Raw genomic sequence first — 21650 nt, 5'->3', positions numbered from 1 at the left:
GAGCACGTGGGCGCGGGCGAGGGGTGTGGGGCTCTGCGTGTGTGCGGTACAGTGAGAGTGTGGGTCGTCGGACTGAGCGGTCAGGTGGGGCGTGGTGGTTGGGTGGGGTGGGGGTTGGAGAGACGGGGGGAGGAGGGGGGGGGGGGGGGGGGGGCGTGCCTTTCCTTTAGGTAAATGGGGGGGATAAAGAGACGAGAGCACTAAGGTGGCGCTCCGATGACTGTTGCAGTTTAGCGTCTAATTAAAAAGTTCTATGTCTGAGATATTGTCTGTGTGTGTTTTTTTTTGTATTCATTTGTTTATTCCTTCTAATTAATTATCTAGCTTTAATAATACTTTAAATATAATAATAATAATAATACTTCTTACACTAGTGGGTATACTCATAATGAGGGCCGTATTTTCTGGTGGGAGTGGGCGCCCGTCGCGCGCGGTACTGCCGCAAAGCATTGCTTCGCACGCTCGAAGGCTCCTACTCCGTCTCCTGTTTACGACTCCTCTCCAACGCTCTCAGCGTTCGCATAACGCTCGAGGCGAACTCTGCGGCCGCTTCCCATGTCCTTGGCTCGGCCAGCATGATCGGCACCAAGGTCTCGGTGACGCTCGTGGTCAAACCGGTGGCATTCGAAGAGGACGTGCTGTGCATCCTCCACTATGCCGGTGCCGCACTCTGGGCACCAGTCCTCCGTCTCGTGGCCAAAGCGCTTGAGGTAGCTGCGGAAGCAGCCATGACCGCTAAGCGCTTGGGTGAGGTAAAAATCTACCCGGCCGTGCTTCCTCTTCATCCAGGCTTGCAGCTTCGGTATGAGGGTGTAAGTCCAGCGCCCCTTAGTTGACCTGTCCCACTGGTTCTGCCATCTGCTGATGCTGTTCCTCCTCGCTGCAGCCTTCAGCTCTGCTCTTGTCGCATCGCTTTCGCCCTGCACGGCTGTATGGATCTCCGCTCTCTCCCTTATTAGCTCCCTGAGTGGGACTTGCCCCGCAATGACCAGCGCAGCTTCGTCCGACACAGTCCGGAACGAGCACGCTATCCTTAGGGCACACAGCCTGTACGTCGCCTCAACGCCTCGCATGTAGGTCTTTACCTGAGCGGCTTTCGCCCACGCAGGCGCTGCGTACAGGATCTGCGACGTCACAACACTCGTCAGGAGCTTCCGCGTTGCCTGCTTCGGACCTCTGGTGTTGAGGAGCATCCGTGAGAGCGCTCCTGCGGTTCCGCTGGCCTTCCTCTGCACGTACTCCAAGTGCTCCTTGAAGGAGAGGCGAGTGTCGATAAGCACCCCGAGGTACTTGATTGCCCTCTGCGAGCGTATCGTGGTGCCACCGACCTGCACACTTGCAGTCTCTACAGCTTTCCGGCTCGATATGAGCACCGCCTCAGTCTTCTGCGCTGCCAGGTCCAATCCGGTGACCGTAAGCCACGACTCCACGGCTCGGACGGCCGCGTTGGCGAGCTCCTCCACTGCGGCGAGGTGCTTGGCCACCACTACTATGGCGACGTCATCCGCAAACCCCACCATGCTGTTGTTGGCTGGCATCGGGAGTCTCAGGACTCCGTCGTACATGTCGCTCCAGAGCAGGGGTCCCAAAACGGAGCCTTGAGGGACTCCGGCTGAGACTTTGTATGCCCTGGAACCCATACTGGTCTCGTACGTCAGCACTCTGTCGCTGAAGTAGCTACGCGCTATCCTCTGTAGGTAACCAGGGATGTTGAACCGCTGTAGGGCCTCTAGCGTGCGGCTCCAATCTGCCGAGTTAAAGGCGTTCCTTATGTCAAGTGTCACCACGAGACAGTAGGATTTGGATCCTCCTCTCCATCTGGAACCAGCGCATGCTTCCTCTGCCGTTTTGACCACCTTGGAGATGGCGTCCAGCGTCGACTTCCCCTTCCTGAACCCGTATTGCTCCGGGGATAGGCCGCCTGCTGCTTCGATGGCTGCGCTCAGCCTCGTGGCGATCACCTTCTCAAAGACCTTCCCTATCGTGTCCAGGAGGCAGATGGGCCTGTACGAGGATGCCTCACCCGGCGGCTTGCCCGGCTTGGACAGCAAAAGGAGCCGTTGCCTCTTCCACCTCGATGGGAACGTACCCTCGTGTAGGCATCTGTTGAACAGACCCATGACCTCGCTTGGGATCAGCGCTAGTGCCAGCTTCGTCGCTCGGTTGGGAATCGCGTCCGGCCCCGGTGCCTTCTTGGGGTTCAGGTCTCTGCCTNCCGTAAGCCACGACTCCACGGCTCGGACGGCCGCGTTGGCGAGCTCCTCCGCTGCGGCAAGGTGCTTGGCCACCACTACTATGGCGACGTCATCCGCAAACCCCACCATGCTGGTGTTGGCTGGCATCGGGAGTCTCAGGACTCCGTCGTACATGGCGTTCCAGAGCAGGGGTCCCAAAACGGAGCCTTGAGGGACTCCGGCTGAGACTTTGTATGCCCTGGAACCCATACTGGTCTCGTACGTCAGCACCCTGTCGCTGAAGTAGCTACGCGCTATCCTCTGTAGGTAACCAGGGATGTTGAACCGCTGTAGGGCCTCTAGCGTGCGGCTCCAATCTGCCGAGTTAAAGGCGTTCCTTATGTCAAGTGTCACCACGAGACAGTAGGATTTGGATCCTCCTCTCCATCTGGAACCAGCGCATGCTTCCTCTGCCGTTTTGACCACCTTGGAGATGGCGTCCAGCGTCGACTTCCCCTTCCTGAACCCGTATTGCTCCGGGGATAGGCCGCCTGCTGCTTCGATGGCTGCGCTCAGCCTCGTGGCGATCACCTTCTCGAAGACCTTCCCTATCGTGTCCAGGAGGCAGATGGGCCTGTACGAGGATGCCTCACCCGGCGGCTTGCTCGGCTTGGACAGCAAAAGGAGCCGTTGCCTCTTCCACCTCGATGGGAACGTACCCTCGTGTAGGCATCTGTTGAACAGACCCATGACCTCGCTTGGGATCAGCGCTAGTGCCAGCTTCGTCGCTCGGTTGGGAATCGCGTCCGGCCCCGGTGCCTTCTTGGGGTTCAGGTCTCTGCCTGCCCGCAGCACCTCTTCCTCCGTGACCTCGCGGATGTCGTCCAGGCTGTGCTCTGGGCTCGGGGATGTTGTTATGGGCCGCCCTTGCGGGAACAAGGTCCTAACTATCCCCTCCATTGAAGTCGCCCCCGACCACGACGTCGCTTCGTCCTCGCAGGTCTCCGATCAGCTCGTCTATGATGCGGCTGAAGGTCTCCAGCGGGAGGCTGGGCGCCAAGTAGCAACTATAGACCCACATCCCGCCTACTTTGCCTCGAACGAACACCTCGGCCGACTTTATGTCGCCGATCTGGGGCGTCTCCACTCCGCATGTCCACAACGCAGCTCTGCCCGAGCGGTCTGTGGCCCAGTTGCTGCAGCTGGGAGCCCTATAGGGCTCGCTGAGGATTGCCACCTCCGATCCCCGCTCACTGCAGTGATTCAGGTTGAGCTGGACCGAGCATGTCTTGCTGCGTTGACCGACCCTGCTGAACGCGGCCGTGCAGCTTTTGCTGCCGGCCTGGTGCCTGGACTTCTTCTTTCCCGCTGCCGAGCAAATGAAGCATGATGGCTCGTTTGTGCAGACTGCGGCTTTGTGCCCCTGCTCGCCGCATTTGATGCAGCAACCACTCCTATCCGTTGTGCTCCTGCAGCTGCTCGCGATGTGCCCCGGTTCCAGGCATCTGTAGCACCTCGGAAGTCCTTCTCTTTCTCGGATCCTGCAGACTGTCCAGCCGATCCGCACCTGTCCCCGCTGTATTACAGCTTTGCCTAGGGAAACAGGCAAGCTGACTACAGCCGTTTGGGACTCCGCGTAGCCGCGTCGCAGGCTTCTCACCCTGACTCGTCCCTCCTCTATCGCGAACTGGCTCGCGATGGCGGTACATATCTCGCTCTCTGTCGCGAGGGAGTCGAGATCGCGGATTTCCAAGGCGACCACCTTCGATTCCTCTGACAGCGCACGCACTGCCGCTGCGTCGCCAAGTACGCGGGCGATGCTCTCCTTCATGGCCTCAGCGCTCTCTGAGCTGTCTTTTGCCACCTCCAACAGAAGATTGTCGTTGAAGGTGCGGCGTACCCTGGAAACGCAGCTTCCCAGGTCCGACATCTGGTTGTCCTCCCTCCTGGTCACCATGGCCAATACCTCGCTGTACGTCTTGCCGCCTGCTTGCACTACGACCGCGTCGGGGCGTGCGCGGTGCGCTGTCCTAGTCTTCTTGGCCACTACACTCCACCCGCTGTCATGGTTTTCATGGCTGTCTTGTTGGCTGGGGGCTTTGTGCGTCGCCTTCTCCTCGTGTGCCTTAATCTGGGCCTTTTTCGGTCGCTTCTTGTGTGCGCCTTTGAGACCTGCTGGGCGCATAAGCGTGGGAGCCTGCTCCCCAACAGGGCCATCCGACACAACCGGCTGGCTTAGCCTTCGCCACGGCTCGGTTTGCGATGCGGCATCCTTTTTCCAGACGGTCGTTGTCTGCTGCTCCTTGTCCGCGCTCTGATTGCTCAGTGCGCATTTCGAGCAGAGGACTACGCCCTCCATGCCCTCCTGCATGTCGCTTCTACCCGCTTCGGCCGCCTGGTTAGCATCCTGTATGTCCGAATGCAGCTTCTTTATTCGTACAAACAGGCTTCTGGTCGCCTCATTGATATGGCGCGTGCTCTTGTCCAGCATCCTGGATGTGATCTCCTCCAGGAGTCTACCCAGCTCCGCTAGGTTCTGCTGACCGTTAGCTTCCTGCGATGCCTTGCTCTTCTTTGGCGGTGTCCCGAACCCTTTTGGGGGTCTCTTTGGGGTCAACCTCACAACCCTGAACGGCTCCTGGCGTTGCCTGGAGTACCGGCGATCGGATGAGATTGCTCCTCATTACGACCACCGAAGCATCAGCTTTCCTCCCTTCTTCCGGCAGTTGGCGCGGCGATCTTGCCAGCGCCGATCTGCCCACGAACGGGTTTCCCGTGTCCATATCTGCGTTTATGCTCTACTTAGCTACGCGGTCCGCACTTGTGGGCTCCCTCGCTGGCCTCGGATTTCCCCTTGGCTTCTCGATGGGGGATATACCGCCCCTCCCCCGGTGTGTGTGTGTGTGCGTGTGTTTGTGTGTGTTTGTGTCACCCAGAAGTAGCAGCAGCAGCAGCAGAAGCAGAGGAACAGATTCCGTCGAGTCAAAGACGGAATCAACTTTCTATGGCACCACTTTCGCTGCCTTCCTCCCTTTCCTCTTCACCCATGAATATTCTTGTTCTTGCATCAAACCCGTTTCTCTCTATCTGTCTCTCTTTCTTGGTAATTTTTCTCTTTATGGTAATGAATGGGTCAGGCGCAAAAAAAGTGGAGCTTTGATTTCTGTTACTGCTGCGATGCTGCCTGCTGCTTGCTGCTGCTAACCACAAACGCGAATAAGAGAAAGAGCAGAGACAGAAAGAGAGAGAGGAGAAAGAGAAGCGTAAAAGCAACAACTTGTGATGTGACATTGGACCCCCTTCAATGCTTTTTCAATTCTTTCTTTTTATCTTATTTTATTTTTCACGCTGCTTTCGTAACTCTATTGACCCTATTCGCAGGTGTCTGTCTGTCCATCTGTCTGTCTGGCTGTCAAGTAGTAGTAGTGTATACCCTTCGAACCCCCCGCTCTACAGAACGGAACATTGCCTTGGCTTTCACCTTCTGCCTCATGCATTTTATATACTGCCACACCACAGAAAGCCCACCACACAGACACACACAGATCTCTTCAGCTGGAATGCATGCGAAATATTTCGATAAATGTGTGTTCTTGTGTGACAGACAGGCGAAAAGTGGAAGAATGCGAAGGGCGCACTGCTTGGTACCTGGCCTGTGCTCTTCCTTATTTGCTCTGACTGGATGTCGGTTTGTTTTTGTTTCCATAGATCTGTTCTACGGTATACCCTGTATTAAAAAAAGGGTTATATTCGATTTGAGCTGGCTCTGATAAGAAGTTAGACCTGCTAGGGCATCTCTCCTTCGATCATCGGGAACACTGACATTCTATCTTGTGTGTTTTTTTTTTTCGAACTAACGCCCCTAGGGGAGTTAACTTTTGCACGCATTTATGACGAATGGCTCTGGAAAATGATGAATGTTTAATGGGGCAATGCCACAGCAAAAACATTTGAGGTAGCATATTGGTGCGGTCCTGGATGCACAGTGTTGTACGGGTCCGGTCCATCCTTCCCCTTTCGGTTGGTTTGCTTTCAGATTGTGGATTCTCTGGTTGGGGGCATCCATCCGTGCATCATGGAACGAACTTTGAAATTCTCACGTGTCCCGAATATCAACAAAGTTCAACGATGGAAAAATATTGTTAAAAATGCAAGGGAATTGCATTTAAAAAACTTTGGCTTTGATTTCGAGTGGCGAATATTGAGAGTGAAGGGTCATACAATGCTCTCCATTTATGGTTATAAAAATGCTTGTATTAAGCTCCATACGGGTATGCTCTTGGCTTTAAGCCCTTTAAGGCAATAAACAGTTAGCCTTCTTAAAGAGAATCTAAGATGATTTTTTTTTTGTTTTTGGTAGATTTAAGCATAATATTCTCTTGATTATTATACCCGGTACTCGAAGAGTAAGTAGGGTATATTGTATTTGTGTGAATAACGGTTGTATGTAACGCACAGAAGGAAACTTTTCCGACTCCATAAAGTATATATATTCTTGATCAGCATCAAGCCATGTCTGTCTGTCCGTCCGTCTTGTTTGTCGGCTAGTTCTCAGAGACTATAAGAGCCACAACATTTTGGCTCCAGACTGCTGTATGCTCACACTGAAACCAGTGTATTTAAAAAAATGAGCCCCGCCCCCGCAAAAGGGCGAAAACCTCCCAAACCTACAATTTTGAAGAAAACTAAAAACGCCATTCCGTAGGGAATCAGATCACCAAATTGGGATCCGATTGGATCATTATTATAGCCACAATGAAGAAATTAATTTCCAGGGGCTAAACCCACACTGTACCGCCGCTTTTGTTGTTCTTTTTACATTCTTTCATTCACACTCTGCTTCTGCTTCACTCGGCCCTGCCTCTGCCCTCCCCCTGCAGCTGCCTCTTCCGACTTTTAACCCACCCCGTCCCGCAGCTTATATTTGTTTTTTTTTTTTTTGTGTGCGGGCGCTGCCTTTGCCTCTGCCGCGAGTCTGCAGTGTGTGGGTCTAGGGAAGGGGGGCGAGCTAAAGGAGCGTGTTGATGTGAGAAGTGTTGTAGATGTAGATGTAGATGCCAGTTGAAGAAAAAATTTTATATTTGACAAAACACCGCTAAGGTGCAGATGTAGTACTGAGTGCCGGGTATAAAATTTGTGACGCGTAAGAAGCGTCTCACCCGTCCCTTCTCGTTTTTTTTCTCGAGTGATCATTAATCATTGGTTTATCTCGTTATATCTCGTGTTGATGATCGTTAGATCATGATTAATTTAAAGTTATTAAAAAGAATCAAAAAACCAATTTATTAGAAGTGTCTTCCTCTAAATGCTTTTCGATGGTATAAGAACTTGAGCCTCCTCTCAGAATGTTCTCAATGTCAAGTGATCTCCTTTTGGTTCCACTTGTTTCCCTTACTTGAGTCTAAATTAATTTTTCTCTAAATTTTCATATGCTTTCAAATACCCTCGCCCTTGGGGGTTCTCCTGAATCCCCAAGTACTTACGCTCCCCTTTGGATTCCTTTGTAAGTACATCTGAGCTCTATCTATGCCTCTCATTCTCTCACAATAATGGTTACATTCCATATGAAATATTTTTTCTGTAGCAATGTGGGTTGCTGGTATAAAAATGTCTGTTCTCCTCCCTTTTGCTTTGCTTGTTTCCCATGGTTTTTGCACCTCCCTTCTTTTTTTGTGCACATCGTTTATCACATTTTTTGTTGCTGGATTTAAGCAAGTCTATCAAAAATATGTGTATTCGTAATTGCAGTAACACACATACATTCATGTACCCTAAGCAGATGTTGGGGCAGGGGGAGAGATTCATCCATAGAAATACGGATGATGCCAGTGCAAAAAGAAGAAGAAGAGAAGGAAAAACAAGAAGAGTTTTGTTAGGAAAAGCGACAGCATCGACGTTGTCATCGTCAAATGATGTCATGTTTCATCTTCCCCTCTGCCCCTTTCTTACACTCTGCTCTCCCTCCATCTTTCACTCTATCTATCTCTGTTTGTCTATTTCTTTAACGACTTACCGTTTTGGCCAAATCCAAATCCAACACGAACCCCAACCCCAACCTCAACACAACCCCATCAGCGACGTCGAGCAGTAGGGTAAGGGGTTTGGGTTTGCCTTCTCTATGAATCAGTTACCGAGGCGCTGATGCTGCAATAAAAGGTGCGATTTATCATAATGGCTGAGGCGTGTAGAAGACAGAGGAGACGGGTAGATATGGTAGCTGCTCCCTGCCCCTTCCCCTGCCACTTTCTCTCTTCTCCTATAAAAGACATCCCAAAGTACATTTATATTTTGTAATATAACGCAATGTGGAGGAGCTCCGCTCCTGCTCTGTGGATTGTGTGGATTGTGAAGCCATCGATTTCATTTCATTTCTTTTTTTTGCCATTTTCCGCATTTTTCACAAATCTGTTTTATACACACCACACACGCACACATACACACTCAGAGCTATAGCTTTACACATATATATGGTGGGGCTTTCTTCTATTGATGTGAGTGTGTGTGTGTGTGTGTTAGAGTTATCTGAGGCAGCCGCCAGACGCCGCCAGTCGCCACCAGTTTCCATATTGATTACAACAAATTTTCCCCCGTCCGTCGCCATTTCGCTTGGTAGTTGTCGCCGGAACGGTAGTAGGAGCCAGGAAGTTTGAAGCTGAAGGAGAACGAGGTCTGGCATAGAGGAAAAGAGAGAGACAAGAAAATCCAAGATTATGTAACCGATACCAGAAAGTATTGTACATGTGTGTGAGTACGTATAGTAGTTGTTGGTCTGTCCCAAACATTCCCACGTATCATTAAAGCTCTATTAGCGCGACATTTGCGCAAGGCAATGGAAATGCGATTTGGCAAAAACAAAACTGAAGATGGACTGAAAGCATGAGAGCAAGCGAAAGGCAATGGGATGGCAAGCGATCCCCGCCGTCTTCCAACCATCATTAAGAACAGCGCCGTAAAGCGATAAAGAGATTGGCAAAACCATGCCCTTATCCAGCAAGAACAGCTTCGGACAGGTTCCTCTACCCGTCTCCCTCTTTAGTTCATCTTTCCATTATACATGCGCTCTCTTGCATCGTGTTTCGCTCTCTCTTCATATGTTTGTTATTTTTCAATACCGTCGAACAAATATAAGCGAATAGTTTTCAGATTTATGTACATATGTTGATGGAAGATCGTTGAGTGAAGGCACTAAGCAAAGAACATATAGAGGGTTCAAACTACTGAAATACATGCTCCGGCTTATCAGTATAGGGGATTGGCTCCCAGTGCCTTCGGCTCTTGGTGAGAGAGCCTTCGGCTGAGAGAGTTTGGCTTCAATGTCTCTCTATGTTTATTCACACAGTGTACGCTGAATACTCTAATGGAAAATATTTGCAACGCCAAGTCAATTGCCGTTATCCGTTATTTGTATACATATGTATTTGGATGTTTATAACCGTTTATCCCTTTCGTCCTAAATGTATTTAAGAAATATATGAGCCTAGAGAGGATACACAAAATCAATTTATTTTTTTTTTGGGGCAAGCTGCTGCATAAAGTCTCAAGTTTGAAGGAAGGGCATGTGAGCTCAGAAGCAACACAAAAATGCCAAACTTCTCAAGCTCTAAACTGAAAACGCATATGAAGTCGAGAGTAGATACACGCATTGCCAACATTTATGTATGTGTCCCCGCACACATGAAATTACGAATCAGACTTGAAAGGAAAAACAAAACTTTGTTTTTGCGATAGTCGCTTAGCGTTCAATGCTCAAGAGAGCCAACGCCAAACTCTCTCAGCCGAAGGCTCTAGAACCAAGAGCCGAAGGCACTGGGAGCCAATCCCCTATACTGATTAGGCAGCCAGTTTTAAGTCGATTTGACCACTCTATGAGTTGTTTGCTTAGTAGCGAAGGGTATATCAAGTTTCGGTACCCTCACCTTATTCTTATTTCTTGTTTACTTCTTTTTGCACAGCACTGCTTTTGCCACCTACCTACCTCCCTCTCTCCGCTCATGCAGGAGCTGGCTTGACATTTAGTGCCGGCTGCTGCTCCGCTGGGACTGCTCCTCTGCCGCTGCTGCCCCCGCTCCACTACTCCAATGCTCTGACCATTTCTTGGAGTCTGTATTCGATGGCGACAGAGGCGGCTGCTGCTTCTGACTTTGGCGGCGGCTGTCTGGAATTTGGTTGAACCGGTTTATGTGTTGTGCACGTGTGTGTTTGTGTGTGTATTTCTGTACGTCTCTTGCCAGTGTACTATGGGGCATTTGACCACTTTTTGTGGCATTAATTAATAACTTCCAAACGAAACAATATTTTTTATTTAGTTTTTTGATATGAGTCTATAATAGTGAAAGGAAGGTTTGCTGAAAAAATTTATTTTCTTCAGGGTAAAATCGAATTTTTATTTTATTTTTAAATTGAATCAAACAAAAAATAATGGGAATATGTTAATATTATTAACATAATATGTTAAAAAGTTGTGACCTGACTTTAAAAAATGGAAAAGTAGAAGATAATCGGGTTTTTACATTGACTTCCTTGTATACTGCAAGCAGCTTCTTCTCTTTGAGTTGTTGAATGTGAGAGACAATAGGACTGCACGGCAGTGCAGAGATACTGGAAATGTCTCAACGTTATTATAATTGTACAATTGAGCACGAATTTAGCACAGTCTGCACCGTTTTTTCGATTTGTTTCATGTTTTTCCGTGAAAATGTTCAATTTAATCGACAAACTGTAAAAAAAAGTTGTTCAAAGGGTCTACAAATAACCCTTATCGTTCGCAAAGCTAGTGACAGGTATTAACATTTAAATTCAATGCAAATCGGTATCTTCTTTTGCAATTTTCTTCTTCACTCAGTTTAACATTTCAAACAACTCCGAAAATCCAAACTTTAGGTTATGTTACGAAAACTCAAATAACTGCGAAGACGCAGAAAAGCGCATGAAAAAATAACATAAATTGGATTAAGAATTTAATACTCAACAATATCTATGCAGTTTAATGCTTCCGGCGGGAACCGAACACTTTGTAAGTCTATTCAAAGACAAATTTTTGTCACAAATATGGACTTGTTAAGAAACTAGCCATTAAACATATTATGAGGTCAATTTTTTTGAATTTACTTTTTACTTACTTTTTTGACTTTTGACAAATGAGTTTCGGCCAGGAAAAGTGGTCAAATGCCCCATAGTGCAGTGGGTTTTAGTTGTAGCTTTACTCGTAGTTGTTGCTGGAAACTGGCGACTGGCTCCAAAAATACAAAATACTTGCACAGAGCAAAACGGCTTTTGTGTGGAGAGAGCGAGAGAGAGAGCCAAGCGCTTTTGGTTTTGGCTAACCAACTGGCCAACACTCACACAAACAGACACTCAGAGAGTGGTATATATTGTCGATGGTGGGGGGGAGTACATATGAAACAGCGCGTATATTTGTCGTTGTGGATTATTTCATAGCACAATTCTCTCTCCGTTCATGAGTGTGTTTATGGGTGGGGGGGAAGGAGCGGAGGAAGAGAAAATGATTGCGGTTCTTGTCCTCCCACCACTGTTGCGGCTGCTGTCCAGGCACAGGTCCTCGTTTTACTTCTCTGCACAGCGCATTTCTCTCTTTGCCTGTTCCGGTATTTCGTTCCCGCTTTTGTTTCTCTTTCTGCTAGCTGCTGCTCTTTCCGCTGTTAATTTACATTGCAAAAATGTTCGCCTTCTTTTGGCTTTAGACGCAATTTGCAATTCAATAGTTTATGGATTTTCCAATAGTCACAGTGGAGAGAGTGGGTGGGTGCCACAGAGAGGACAGGGGGCAGGCCAAGTTGCATGTTGCATGTTGCATGTCTTGTGTGGTTTCTGTGGGTTGTTCTGATTGTGACACAGCTTGCTGCTACGTAGCGGAGTTTCAAATTCGTAATCTGTTGATAACAAATTCTCTTCTAAGCGAAAAACATCGTCTAGGATGTACCCCCCTTATGGCATACCCTTTAAAAACAGGCTTCTGTGCTTTTATCCGCCTCCCCCACAAAACCAATCACTCATCGACAATGACAACAGACACCAACTGGCCAACAGTTTGCCATCAACAGAAAGATATAAAATTTGTCCTCTCATCTCCTCTCCCTATCACTCTCTCTCTTTCTCTTTCCAAAATGCTGAGGTAGTGAGGGGGAAGTGAAACATTGTTTCCCCCTGCTCGTGCGTTGGTGCAATGTTTCGAATGATATTCGAATGATGCCCGCAAACTATGCCAAAATCGCTCCAAAATGCGATTGGTTTTCAGAGCTATTGGCCACATTGCCGCACTCTCCTGCATGCCCGCCGCTTTCCCTCCCTGGCATTCCCAGGGAGGCATTCCCTCTCCCTGGTATTCCCCCTCAATAGATTTCGATGCAAATTGATAATGAAATATGTGTGGATGGGGGAGAAAATGCAATGCAATGGAAATGCATCTGGGAATGCAGCGCCTGTCCTCACTTTGCGGGCGGCATTCTTATTGCTGCCATGCCAACACTTCCCTTTATGCCCCGCTCTTTCTCCCTTTCTCCGTTTCTCTCTTATTGGCCATTTAATGCAATGCGGCTAATAAACGAAATGCGGTTAACGCAATGACAGTGCGATTAGCCTGAAACCATAGTGGCAGGATCCATCGTCTGCCCTGAAATGGGGCCAGACAGCTCTGTCGCAGTTGTTGTAGAGTCCTGCGGTTGCTTAAATCATAATCCACACCCATTTGTGCTATGTGTGTGCGTGCCATGTGCCCCACAAGTCAACTGTAGAGGCAAGTGGAATGACAGTTGGGAGTAATGTTTGAAAAAGGATAGGAAGTAAACTGATTTACACCGATGCATATTGACAGCTAGAAGTGATATTAAACAACAATCCTCAGAATTGAAACTTCTTACCTAAAACTTAAATTTAAATATGTATAAGTCAAGGCAAATGTGTGCCCCACACTTTCACTCCAATCTCCAAGTAATCAATATCCCCTTCCCTCCGCACACCACACACTCTCTTCAATTATTGTGAATGATGTTTGTAAAACTTTTGATTTATTCAATTGTTTGTTCATTCAGCGATGCGATACGATGACAAAACATTCATCCAGCAATAAATCTCAACGGGGAGTGTACTCGTAAGTAAGAAATACTGACTGAGATTCTTCTCTTTCGCACTCGGACGACGACGACGACAATAAATAACAACAATAATTATGCAAGACAAATAAAGAGGAAGTTCCCCCTCTCTCTGCTGCTCCTGGCTATTCATTCTTTCAATGATCCATAATTGCTATTAATTTTCAGAGAGTGGGATAGAGATTTGCATAGACTTTAGAGGGATGAGAAGAGGGAGAGGTTTTTCTATATGCAAAACATAAATCCAAACAGTTTCTTCGACACTTGAATGAGAGTTTTCCCCCAAAAGTTTTCCCTGCCTTTGCTTTTGTTGTCCTCTAATTTATTTAGCATTGTGTAAACTTGTTTCAAGGCTGAATAGGTTTTCATTTCGAATTGAAATTACTCTCGTAAATGGCAAATAATAGCAATAACCATAACAATCCAGTCATACAGCCATAAAACATGAAGGGAAAAGCAGCAACGAAGGCAGGAATACCCTCTAAATAGGAGCAAGGACTGTGAGGAAGAAAACAAATAACTTGTACATTTATATGAGTTTAGTTATAAAGTTGTATGCATACCCTCTCGCAGGGCTATACCCTGGGCTTTCCTAAAAACAACCTCAAAAGAAAAACATTTGAATTACATCCAAGACAAAATTCTACTCGCAAAAATGGCAAAAGGCAGAAGGCGCGCCGTCCAGAAGTTGGCTGTTCGACGACGACGAGGACTGTTTCGACTGTTTTTAGCCAAACTCGAAATCAAATTGTTCCAAATTACTTGCTCAACAGCAAAGAGAGAGCGAAAGCGAGTGCGAAAGAGATAGAGAGGGAGACAGAGGGGGCTTCTGGGAGTGCTGCTGTGGATGCCTGTGTGGTTGCCTGTTGGTCCAAATGAATAATTTGGCATCGCAGATAAACGAAATCAATGTCCAGGACCCACTCTAACCCCGAATGCACGAAACCCCAAAACCGAAATGGCAACATCTGCACATTTAGGCGATAGAGAGGGGAAACAGAGAGAGGGAGGCAGGGAGGCTATTGGGAGGAGACGCTCTGCTTGGGGAACTTGTTATTGAATTAAAGTGACTTGATTTACGGCACGTTCTGGTCAAAAGCTCTTAATGGCATTTGCCACGAGAGTCCTCTGATGAGGTCTAACCCTTTGCAGGGGGTAGAGAGAGAGAGAGAGAGGGAGCGATGGCGGGTCATCTGTTCTCTGCAAATGGAGTTTTCGGGGCATAGTTTGGGAGTAACAGTCAATGTCAAAGTCAAGTTCGTATGCGAGATGTTAAGCATGCGGCACTCGATGAAAAGTGATTGCAAAACGAGTTTTAAGCGCATAAAATATTTATTAATTTCAATCATAATTGAAGTGTTGAGAAGCAGCCAAAGATAGAGTTGCCAAGTGCTGCCCCAGGGAGGATGACTTTTCATTAGCCAAACTTTTGATTATTACTAAATTTGTGTCTCAGTGACATCGATTACATATCGATTAAGTTAGTGGCTGAATAAATAGAACAACAAAACTTTACATCCAATTGGCAAGCACCAACAAATCTCGTCTGTGCAAATAATTAAGTGATTTGCCAAAAGTTTTCGATGTGATGATGCCAGCAAGCCCCCTGCCCCCAATGCAAAGCAGTGTTGTGGCAGCTGCTATGTGTTGTTATTGCATCAAGCACACAGAACATAGATACAGATATATGTATGTACATAGATTGGAAACTAGAACTAAGCCTGGCACTCCCTCCCGCTCTTCAATAACAACAGAGAGCGCTAATAATTTATGCATGTTGCATGCACCCACTGGCAACCCACTCGACGGAGCAAGGTTTATCTTGTAGCTGCTGCCACGCCCCCTAAAGCACAGACCCTGAGCGCCCCACGCTGACAGCTATGCCACATAATTTAATTAAAACTCTGCAGCAACCCCGTGAACTGCAAAACGTTGCAAATGCAAATTATTATTAATTACAGTGCAAAGCAACTGTTTGCCTCTCTCTCTTTCTCTGTTTTTCCTCTTACGTTCTGTTTGCTCTGCGGATAGACCACGAGACTCTGAGGCGACATCTGTTGATGAGGGTCTGCTGCAGTGTGGCGGCATAAACAACTTCAGTCTGGCATTGGTAAATGCTTTTAAGAGAGCCACTGAAAGAGGGATCTCGCAAACAAAGAGAGCAAGTTAAGAGCTTCGGCTGTGCTTTGTTGCCCATGGTAGAATTACCAATAGGTAACGTCGTCAGCTGAGTCATGGTAGAATTACTAATAGGTAACGTCGTCATCTGAGTGGAGGAGCACCAGCTTATTCACCACGCTCTTTCAGCTCTTAAAGAGGCAAGCGCTAGAGAGAGATAGCAAACGCTTATAAGTTATTTCACCATGAGCTGGTGGGCCTCGTATGAGAAGGCACTGTGGTGAATCCGTCACCTATTACTAATTTCACCATGAGCCGACCGACTACAGAGACTGCCGAATGCAACTTCTTGCTTGTCGTGTGCCGATCTCATGCCGTGCCCATTCCCATTGTTCCTTTTGTGCCCATGGAAATAACACTTTTACTCTTCGGTTTAATCGTTTGCTCTTCACTACCTTAACCACAATAGCAGTACATTTCAAAGCGGAAATCGCGAATGCAATAAGCCTGTGCCCCATAGGCATCCGAGCGGGTGATGCGTCCGTGCAGCGCTGTGACATTGGAGGCCAAGGCAGTGCCCGCAAAATGGCCGTTTCCGGGTTCCGTTACCACCAGGACCGTGATGGTCGACTGATCCGTAGAGCCCACTGCCGCGCCATGATCCCGCCTCACGTAGGCTCTGTCGATCTCCTCCAGCGACAGTTGGCGGCACTGGGGATAGGGACGCAGTAGGTGATTGATGTGCGAGACGATGAAGCCAGCGATCCGTTGCACGGTGGGCGTGTCCTTGGGTATCTGCTTGAGGGTGTGGCAGAGGCAGTAGTGGTCCGGAATGTGGGCCGAGCGGCAGTCTCGCTGCTCGGGAATGGGCAAGAAGAGCGAGACGCCGCGTGGGTTGCCCAAGCGGTGCGATCGATTCCGAATGCTGGCGTCGCGCAGGCGCCCCTTGAGGTCCATCACATCCTTGAGGGTCTCGTGAAGATCGAAGGTCGTGACGAGGCGGTGGGCGTTTCTATGCAGATTTCGCATTGCAAAGGGGAAGTGCCGCTGCAGCCAGGGGGGATAGAGGGCGATGCCCAGCGGCTGGGAGGCCTCCTGCATGCCCTGGAAAGTCTTGGCGAACGGATCGAAGCGCAGGCCGTGATCCGACAGGAGCAGGACGAGCGTGTTATCCAGGATACGGCTCTGGTGGAGCTGCTGCAGCAGCTGCAGGTAGTCCTGGTCCGCGATCCTCGCGTAGTTGAAGTAGTCGTGGACGCCCTGCGTCTGCCACATGAAGGCGAAGAAGTCTCGCTGCTGCATGTGCGGCATCAGGCGTTGCACAAAGTCGAAGAGCACCTCCTCGTAGCGGCGTCCCGCCGTGCACTTGACATCGAAGTCGCCGCGTGCCTCATAGGTCGTGTGCAGCCGCATCTCCTGCAGCACGGGCCGCAGATAAAAGTCCGTGGGCTGGTGCTCGAAGCCTCGTTTTCGGTAGGTGAAGGTGCCCCCCTTGGCGGTGTCCTCCCCGAAGGCCGTCATGTAGCCCGCGTCATGGAATTCGTTCCACAGGAAGCGGCACTCGTCGTAGCTCCGCCTGCGCCTCAGGCAGCGCCTCTCCAACTCCTGGGCGGTGAGTCCCGTGAGCAGAGGCACGATATTGGGGTACGAGTTGTCGCCAACGCGATTGTAGCCCCACAGTTCAGTGTGCGGCAGATGGCGGATGTACGCTGCCACGTGGGGAAAGGATCTGCGGTAGTGCAGATGCGACAGCGAGTCGATGCCCAGGACGAGGACCGAAAGGCGCACGGAGGGCACGCCTTCTCCTCTCTCTGGCACGAGGTGCGTGGCATGGGGGGGAGGCACAAACAGCAGAACATCGTGGAAGATGACACGCCCAAAGTCCACCCAGCAGTAGACCCTCAACATCTGGAGGCCATCGGGGACCCGCATGTACTCCGATCTAGGGTCCAGGGCAAAGGATTGAATGCCCAGGACGTGGGTGCGAAAGTCCGTGCAGTACTGCAGCTGCTGGTAGGCACAGAAGACATCCCGGAGTCGACGGACGGCGCAGCACCGCCACAGATCCAACTCCACGAGGTCTCTGATCAGATAGTTGTGCCCCTTGATGGTGGCGGCACGCAGCAGCTGCACCTTGGAACACTTGAAGGGCCCCAAACGTTGCACAAACGAGAGGGCCTTGGGCGAGACGGCATCCATGGCGCACATGCGGCAGCGCGAAGTGTTGACGAAGTAAACGCCCGCCTCCGAGGCAATGTCCGGTGCCTCGGGGCCGGGAAACTCTCTCCAGGTGCAAGTGTCACGGTTGTACAGGTACAGGATGAGTAGCAGCAGCAGGATGGTACTCCATTTCGTGTGAAAATATCGACAGAGGTCCATGCTGCCCCGAGAACACAGAAAGACATATCTGTCAGAGATTGTCCCTTGAATGTTGACAACATTTAAAAGGATGGACTGATGCTCCACTGTACTCCGCTTTCCCATTGAGTTTTTCCCTGCCAGAGCTGTGATTTTTCCCTCACTTGTGCGAGGTAGTAATTATTTCACCCAAATGAAGAGCGCACCTTGTAAGCCTTGTTATCAAACGAATGCCAAGCAAATTGCAGCAGAAAGAGTGGCACAAAAGAGAGTGGGCGAGCAGGAGAGGCGGAGGTAAGAGAAAAGTGCGAAATCCAATCAAGTTCTATCCTAATTAAAGCCTGAAGAAGGAGAAGCCCTCGAGGAGCAAACTCAATCACATCCCCAAGGCTCTCATTAGGTTTGCTCCTTTGCTTTTGTCTCTTTCTGTTTGTTTTTTTTGCTCTTTTCTTTCTACTCTTTTGGGAAGCAACTCAAACTGTAAAACTATGCTAATCGAGAGGGTAGGAATAGTAGGATGGAGACGCAGATCTCAGAGATGATTTTCCAGCAACCAATTAAATCAAATAAGTTTTCAATTTGGGCACAAAATAACAGCAAAAACACAACGTGTCCCAGCCAGATACAAAATGGGGAATTCTGTGTGTGTTTCTCATTCAATTTTCATTCTCATTTTTTCGCTCTCCCTCTCTCTCGGTTCACTCGCTTTCTGTCATTCGCCCTCCCCCGCCGGGCTTTCCACTGTCTCTCTGTAGGAATGCGATTTTCGCGCTGTTGTTTTCTTTAATTTTCCTCATTCGAAGGCAGCAGCAGCAAAGCGTCGACTTCCTGCCTTCCTGCCCCCACTGCTTCCTGCACTAGCTGTGTGTCTCTTTGGGTTGTGTCGTCTCGTTTGCAGCATCCTGTATCCTGTGTAAAACATATGCATTCATTTTATACGGCATTACGGCATTACAATATTGCATTTGCTGAAACATTTCTCTCTCTCGCTCTCCCTTTCTGCCCCCTGACTGCCTTCTTTTCTTGCGTTATGCGAACCCTGCGAGAATCCCCACCGTGGAATCCCTGGAAGGCTTTGCTGCTTCCTTCGTTAGCATTGAGTTACGGCTGGTGCTGGTGCTGGTGCTCCTCGCTGTCGTGAATACCCTGTAATTTAAGGTCTACATGTTCTGGTTAGTGATTGGCAGTCGTTGAACTTTTAACAATTTTACTCAAAGAATGATTATATTCGGAATTAAACATTTCGCTGGGAGAAACACATTCCACTCCCTTTGATCTTGTGTCAAGCCATTCCGCACTTTGGTTACAAGGTATCTCTCAGCTCTCTCGCTATGAAGCTTTTTCTTAAATTCTCTTCTCGTAAGTTGTTTCTTTTATTTTTCATTCAGTTTTCAGTTTCAGTTTTTGATTTTAACTTTGGGTTTTACCTGGGCTTTCCACTTGCCTTCACTCCCCAGGCAGGCAGGCAGGCAGGCAGGCATCCTCCCACCAGAAACCAGTATCTATTGCTCCTCCAGATCCCTTTACCTCTGCCCCTTCTGCTGCTGCTGCCTTCTGCCTGCTCCAATTACTGTTTGCATAGTGGAGTGTCGTCCTCGTCGTCTTTGTCGTCGTTGGCGGAAATTTGTTTATTTTACGCGCATTGCGTTTTGACGTGGCTTCGTTTCGGTTTTCGGGGTTTTCTATGGGGGTTTTCCGCGTTTCCGCATCTCAGGAACCTCTTTGCACAGGAGGAGCAGTAGGAGCAGCAGGAGCAGCAGGTGGAGTCAACACAGCAACACGAATCAGACATCTTTGAGCGAGTCGTCGTTACCGCTAAGACAAAATGACAGCTAAATGCAACACAGGACACTCCCGTGGCAGAATTCATTTGGCGTGAATTTCGTTCCCCTTTTTACTCTCTCTCTCTCTCTCTCTCTCTTGGTTTCTATTTTATATTTGAAATTTTTGCGAATTTTTATTTTGCATTTTCCTGTAGCCGTTGACATTTTCCCTTGGCCTTCGCTTTTGCCGTGCAATTTGTACATTGAAGAGGTTTATGGCTGCTGTGCCACCGTGTGGCACCGTTACTAGTTACAGTTGCATTTACAATCAGAATATTTGCCACTCCTACAAAAGTAGCGGGGAAGAGAGATGTCAGCAACAGCCATGAGAAGACTTCCCAAAAAAAGCCAATTGGAAACAGGTGGGGGGAGCGGAGGGCACTCTCTCTCTCTATCTTTGTTGCAACATAAGTTGCTCATTAAAGTGTGTTGCACAAACAAAGCGTAGAATCGCAGAACGAAAACCTAATGAAAATGCCGTCAAAGCTGTGTAAAAGTTTTTGTATCGCAGCCTTTTGGCTTTTGTCATTTTATGAAAAGAGAAGGACAGAGGGGTAAAGCGGGAAGAGGCAGAGATTGTAGGGAATCAGAAATCATTATCCTTGGGAGGAGTACTGTTTGGAGGTTCTCTACTGGGGCGTAGGCGGAATACTAATTTTCTATTTCTATTTATAGTTCCCTTGACAACTGATGATCTGATGGCTTAATCCAGTAATTGCATCAATTGGCCCTAGAAGCTCTGTCCTGGTCAGTCCTGGTCGGTTCTGGTCATTGAGGCCAAATGACAGACAGTAACTTGGCCCCAAAAACGAAGCGGAGCTCTCTCATGCTGAGGGGGGGGGGGGGAGGCTTCGGCTTCAATCACTTGACATGTTGTTCGGTAGTCAATTTTGTGGATTGCAGAGATTGTTGCCAGTGCTCTCTGGTCCTTGGACGACTCCTCTTTTGTGTGCTGCTCCTGCAGCATTGACATTATCCCCATTTCTACCCTCATTTACTCCTGCCCCTCTTTTGGGTACAGCACTCTGGCTTCTATGACATGTTGGAAGTGCACTCCATGCCGAGTCACTGGCTCTCTCTTGCCTTCTGTCCAGTCGGTCGTTTGGCCTGTGGCCAGGTATTCCGTGTGCCAGGGAACTGCCTGCCTGCCTGCCTGCCTGCCAGACCCTTCCTTGTGGATGTTTCTCATGTGGTCGCCTGTCCCTGTCCGCCCCTGTTCCTGCCATTGTCCTGTTTTGTGGCCCCAGCTATGCGTTGACAGGCGGCTGCTGCCTTGTGAATCCTTTGCCAGAAACTCATTTCTGTGGGGAGAAAACAGGAGCCAGAGCCAGAGTCAGGGACAGAGCTAACAAGCCGATCAGCCAGCAGTTCATGTGAGTGTACCGTAGGGGGGGGGGGGGGGGGAAGGTACAGGAATATTAAGTAGAGTCTAGGGATGGGATATCTACTTATAAACAGCCAAGGGAAATGGATCGTACAGCGAAATCGCTTGAAACTAAACTTGGAAAATGTTTATGAGAATGTTTTTTCAGCATCTGGAGAATTCCTTGCTGATTGTAGATCCTTAAGGATCTTCGGGCTGTTTCGTTGGTGGATTGCTGTTTGTCGTTGGTGGCTGCTGCCTGCTGCCTGCTGCCCGTGCCACACCCCTGAAAAGATGTGACAGGGGGTGTGGCCGTGGTACTTGGCTGCCAATAACTCAACTAATTGTCGCTGCAAGTGGTCTCCCACCCAACCGTCCACTTTGTGTCTCAGACCAGCAGCAGAAAAATGAGCTACGAATTGTTAATTTTGTGCTGCAGCTACGAGCTGAAAGAAGTGTGGCAACAGGGGGATGGGGCTGTGTGTGGGGCAGTGTGGCAGACAGGCAGGCCGACGCAGCCAAGTGGCAGCATTATTAAGGCCTTGTCAGCAACAGCAGAAGGAGAGACAGAGAGAGGAAACAACAGTAGTGGCAGTGGCCGTGGCAGCACGTGGCGCAAATTGTGGCATAAAACGGTAGCAAAGACACCTGGTGGCTGCTCTGCATATTAATAAGTTCGTTTGGACAGGGGGGGGGGGGGGGGGGG

The 21650-nt window shown here is 49.0% G+C and overlaps 2 protein-coding genes across 3 annotated transcripts in view; one reads left to right on the top strand and one right to left on the bottom strand.

The window, feature by feature from the left end:
- The window catches only part of LOC117586507 (cadherin-87A), a 74553-nt gene that overhangs the window by 10592 nt on the left and 42311 nt on the right, over positions 1-21650 (top strand). The gene's annotated exons all lie outside the window — the stretch shown is intronic.
- Positions 15831-17785, bottom strand: LOC117586510. The gene has a single exon (XM_034276638.1). It carries the CDS (start codon positions 17777-17779, stop codon positions 15857-15859), a length of 1923 nt encoding a protein of 640 aa, XP_034132529.1. The 5' UTR covers positions 17780-17785; the 3' UTR covers positions 15831-15856.

This window comes from Drosophila guanche, unplaced genomic scaffold (assembly GCF_900245975.1).
Source record: "Drosophila guanche unplaced genomic scaffold, DGUA_6, whole genome shotgun sequence".
In the NCBI taxonomy this organism is placed as follows: domain Eukaryota; kingdom Metazoa; phylum Arthropoda; class Insecta; order Diptera; family Drosophilidae; genus Drosophila; species Drosophila guanche.
This window is presented reverse-complemented; position numbering and strand designations above follow the sequence as displayed.